At 41.4% G+C, this 4,219-nt stretch overlaps 1 protein-coding gene across 1 annotated transcript; it reads left to right on the forward strand.

Moving 5' to 3' along the window:
- Positions 1-1,813: 1,813 nt before the first annotated feature.
- Positions 1,814-2,872, forward strand: LOC137375009 (probable G-protein coupled receptor 148). The gene has a single exon (XM_068041633.1). It carries the CDS (start codon positions 1,814-1,816, stop codon positions 2,870-2,872), a length of 1,059 nt encoding a protein of 352 aa, XP_067897734.1.
- Positions 2,873-4,219: the final 1,347 nt, after the last annotated feature.

Below are 4,219 nucleotides of genomic sequence, written 5' to 3' on the forward strand. Positions count from 1 at the left end.
GGCTTCAAGGGGATTTAGACAGACAACGTGAGTGATCAAGAACATGACAAATGGAATATACAGTGGAAAAATAAGGAGTTATCCACCTTGGTAGGAAAAATAGATATGCAGAGTATTTCTTAAATGGTAAGAGATTGGGAAGTGTTGATGTCCAAAGGGACCTGGGTGTCCTTGTTCATAAGTCACTGAAAGCTAACATGCAGTTGCAGCAAGTAATTAGGAAGGCAAATGATATGTTGGTCTTTATTGCAAGAGGATTTGAGTAGAAGAGTAAAGAAGTCTTTCTGCAATTGTATAGAGCCTTGGTGAGTCCGCAGCTGAAGTATTGTGTACAGTTTTACTCTCCTTACCTAAGGAAAGACATACATGCCATGGAGTGCAACGAAGGTTCACCGGACTGATCCCTGGGATGGTGAGATTGTCCTATGAGGAGAGACTGAGGAGACTGGGCCTATATTCTCTAAAGTTTAGAAAAATGAGAGGTGATCTTATTGAAGCATACAAAATTCTTCCAGGGCTCGACAGGGTAGATGCAGAAAGGATGTTTCCCGAGGCTGGGGGGGTGACTAGAACCAAGGGACATAGTCTCAGAATAAGAGGTAGGCATTTATGACTGAGATGAGAAGGAATTTTTTCACTCAGAGGGTGGTGAATCTTTGGAATTCTCTGCCCCAGAGGGCTGTAGAGGCTCAGTCATTGAGTATATTCAAGACAGAGATTGATAAATTTTTAGATATTAAAAATATCAAGGGATATGGGGATAGTGCGGGAAAATGACATTGAGGTAGAAGATCAGCCATGATCTAGTTGAATGGTGCAGCAGGTTCAAGGCACCAAATGGTCTACTCCTGCTCCTATTTTCTATGTTCATATGTTCCTACATAAACTCCTTCAATAGTTATTGTCATATCTGACAGCTGCAAGAATGGGACACTTGGACTACTTCTCATACTGATGAGTACATCAATGGTAGCATGTCAGAGAATCAGAAAGTGATTAATTTAGGTGATTTGGTTCAGACTTCATCAATACCAACTTGCTAAATATTAACATAACATTTTTATGTATGTGGCTCTGTTTTCCTTTGTATGTAACTAATAAATATACTGTTTTACAAAAACAAACAGAATCATCTCCACCACTCGAAGTTGTTGATGTGATTTAGTGCTGTTTTGGGAGAGGTTGTTTAGAAGCTGTAATTCATTCAGAGGCTAGTTTAAGTAAACTGATCCTTCTGTTCAGTAGCATTAGTCAGGTAAAGTATGTGCCCAATGAAGTATCAAATCAAACAATTAGTCATCGAGCTTCTGACAAAGGAAGTTACAGTGAATCTCTGCTCGATTGGGAGCGACAGGTATTGATGTTGTGCTGTCCTTGAGGATACTACACTTATTCCACGTGAAGACCATTGTTGATACAATATATTCATTTTTGTGAGATGTAGATAATTCTGGAAGATGCTAGAATAATTCCGAATCTCTTTTTTCTGTATTCAGTTTCTGCAGGATTGACTTCTACTCCCATGACTCTGAAGACGGAACAGGACAATTCAATATATTGGAACTGATTTTGTGCTGCATACAGAAACTGAGTGAAGGATGGTTTCCTTTTCATTTGTACAGAAGGATTTTCCTTCTTCATATTTGGAGAACATTGCTTGCCAGTGGCTGCAGCCGTCATTTGCAGTAACCCACAGAAGACTTTAGTCAAAGTCAATGAGTTGAGTTGGTTGAGGAGCTTGGAAAGCATTTCTGTGCCAGACACAAACAGGAACAGATCTGTGGAATCATGAGCTTCCTCTAAGCAGCACAGAATGAATTTATCTAAATGTGAACTTTGTGATTTCGACAATGAGATGCTACCTCTGGGTGAAGAAATTGTTACTATGCAATTCTCTGCAAATGTTTCCCATCCTGAGGACCTTCATCTTCAACAAACTATAATTCAAGCATGGGTCAATGCTATGGGGCATTCCAAAACAGATATTTTCATGATTCCTCTGGTAATCTGTCTCTTTGCCTCACTGTTGGCCACTCCTCTGGTCCTGCTGGCCATCTTTTCAAACAACAACCTCTGTCAGGAGACCAGGTATCTGCTGCTTGCCAACAGTTTAGTTAATGATTTGATTTATTCAATACTGAACACCTTCATTGACGTTCTTAACGCCGCAGGTGCAGAAATGCCTAGAGTCATTTGTGAAACACTCTTGTATGTGCTAATGGTGGCTTATTGTAATGGGACTCTGACAGTCACTGCTATGGTGGAGGACACTTATGTGGCTGTTGGTTGGCCCCTTCATTATAACTCACTTTTACCGCACACCAGAACCCTCAAAATCATCATTTGTATATGGATTGCCTCTGCTATTGCGCCATCTGTCATCTATATAATAACACTGGGAACTCAACAGAGTCCATTCTCCACATTGTCAAATTGTATTTTACCTTTAATATTTGTGTTTTCTGTCCTTCAATCATCTTTGCTAACAATTTTTTACAGTTTCATAGTAATTTATTTCCTAATATGTTTAGTACTGATCTCCAGTTGCTATGTCATGTTATACTGTAAAACTAAGTCATCGGGGATATGGGGTGGCAACTCCAGGGCGAGGCAGACCTATGTTGTCCATTCAGTGCTGTTAGTTTTTTACTTCTTTCCCCTGCTTGTGCTGATGGTAGAGTGGGCACTCCAAAAACTGTATCCAGTTTCCTATATGACCAGAGTCTGGATCACTCTGTCAATGACAAACATGCTTACGATGTTACCCAGGGCAGTTTCCCCATATGTCTATGCATTCAGATACCGAGAAGTCACAAAAACAATCCGATCTTTATCAATGCTAATTAGATGTGTAAATCCCACTGGTTTGTAGATTAGACTGAGCAAATCTGCTCATGTGTGACTCCATCATGCAAAGCTTTTTATTTGCTGTTATAGGAACAATCCTCAGTAAAATTGACAAATGGTTGCCTTTGAGATTCGTATGGAGAAAAACCCTGAAAACTGTCTGAGGATACACATACAGTATGGAATTAAGCTTATGAACTGAGTACAGGGAAGAAAATAGTGAATACAAGCCTTTATGTGAATAAGTTGTCATGTCATTATCCCTGGCTCAGTTCCAGAGAAGAAATTAATGAGTCATAAATGGACCATGACCCTTCATATTTTTGTGAGTCCCATTATTAAAAATAAGGCTGTAAGATAAAGGTATGTGGTGAAAATGGAGCCAGCCTGTCTGGAATTCCATGTTTCAGTACATTCTTGTTGCGGATGATTGACAGGAAAGGGGGTGAGCCCTTCTGACATGTGGGTCACTCAGAAGTAGAGTTTTTCATTGCTAGAAGTATCAGTCTTTCTGTGTTAACCCAAAGAAAACTTTTACTTCCTTAATTTTTTCTCTGTAAGAACTTTTATTTAGCAGGTGCAATAGATACCCTTACCAGTGCAGGGTACCTTTAAGGACAGTGAGTCAGAGGTTATAAGCTAAATTGTAGCTACAACAGCCATTCCAGGCTGTGCAATGAGTGTCATTTAATTTTTTTTTATTCATTCATGGGATGTGGGTGTTGCTGGCTAGGCCAGCATTTATTGCCCGTCGCTAATTGCCCTTGAGAAGGTGGTGGTGAGTTGCCTTCTTGAATTGTTGCAGTCCATGTGGGGTAGGTACACCCACAGTGCTGTTAGGAAGAGAGTGCCAGGATTTTGACCCAGCAACAGTGAAGGAACAACGATATAGTTCCAAGTCAGAATGGTGTGTGACTTGGACGGGAACTTGCAGGTGGTGGTGTTCCCATGCATCTGCTGCCCTTGTCCTTCTGGGTGGTAGAGGTTGCGGGTTTGGAAGGTGCTGTCGAAGGAGCTTTGGTGAGTTGCCGCAGTGCATCTTGTAGATGGTACACACTGCTGCCACTGTGCGTCGGTGGTGGAGGGGGTGAATGTTGTTGGTGGTGGATGGGGTGCCAATCAAGTGGGCTGCTTTCTACTGGATGGTGTCAAGCTTCTTGAGTGTTGTTGAAGCTGCATCCATCCAGGCAAGTGGAGAGTATTCCATCACACACCTGACTTGTGAGTTGTCTGAGAGGGAAGCCAGCTTGGATACCACCACTCATGTAAGGTGGGTTCAGTCGGAACCAAAGATCCAAGTTAAACAGATAACCCTGCTGTGAAGGGGTTCATCAACTCAAACTCCAGAAAGCAACAACTGTGTCCCAGGAAA

This window comes from Heterodontus francisci, chromosome 11, assembly GCF_036365525.1.
Source record: "Heterodontus francisci isolate sHetFra1 chromosome 11, sHetFra1.hap1, whole genome shotgun sequence".
NCBI classification, from domain to species: domain Eukaryota; kingdom Metazoa; phylum Chordata; class Chondrichthyes; order Heterodontiformes; family Heterodontidae; genus Heterodontus; species Heterodontus francisci.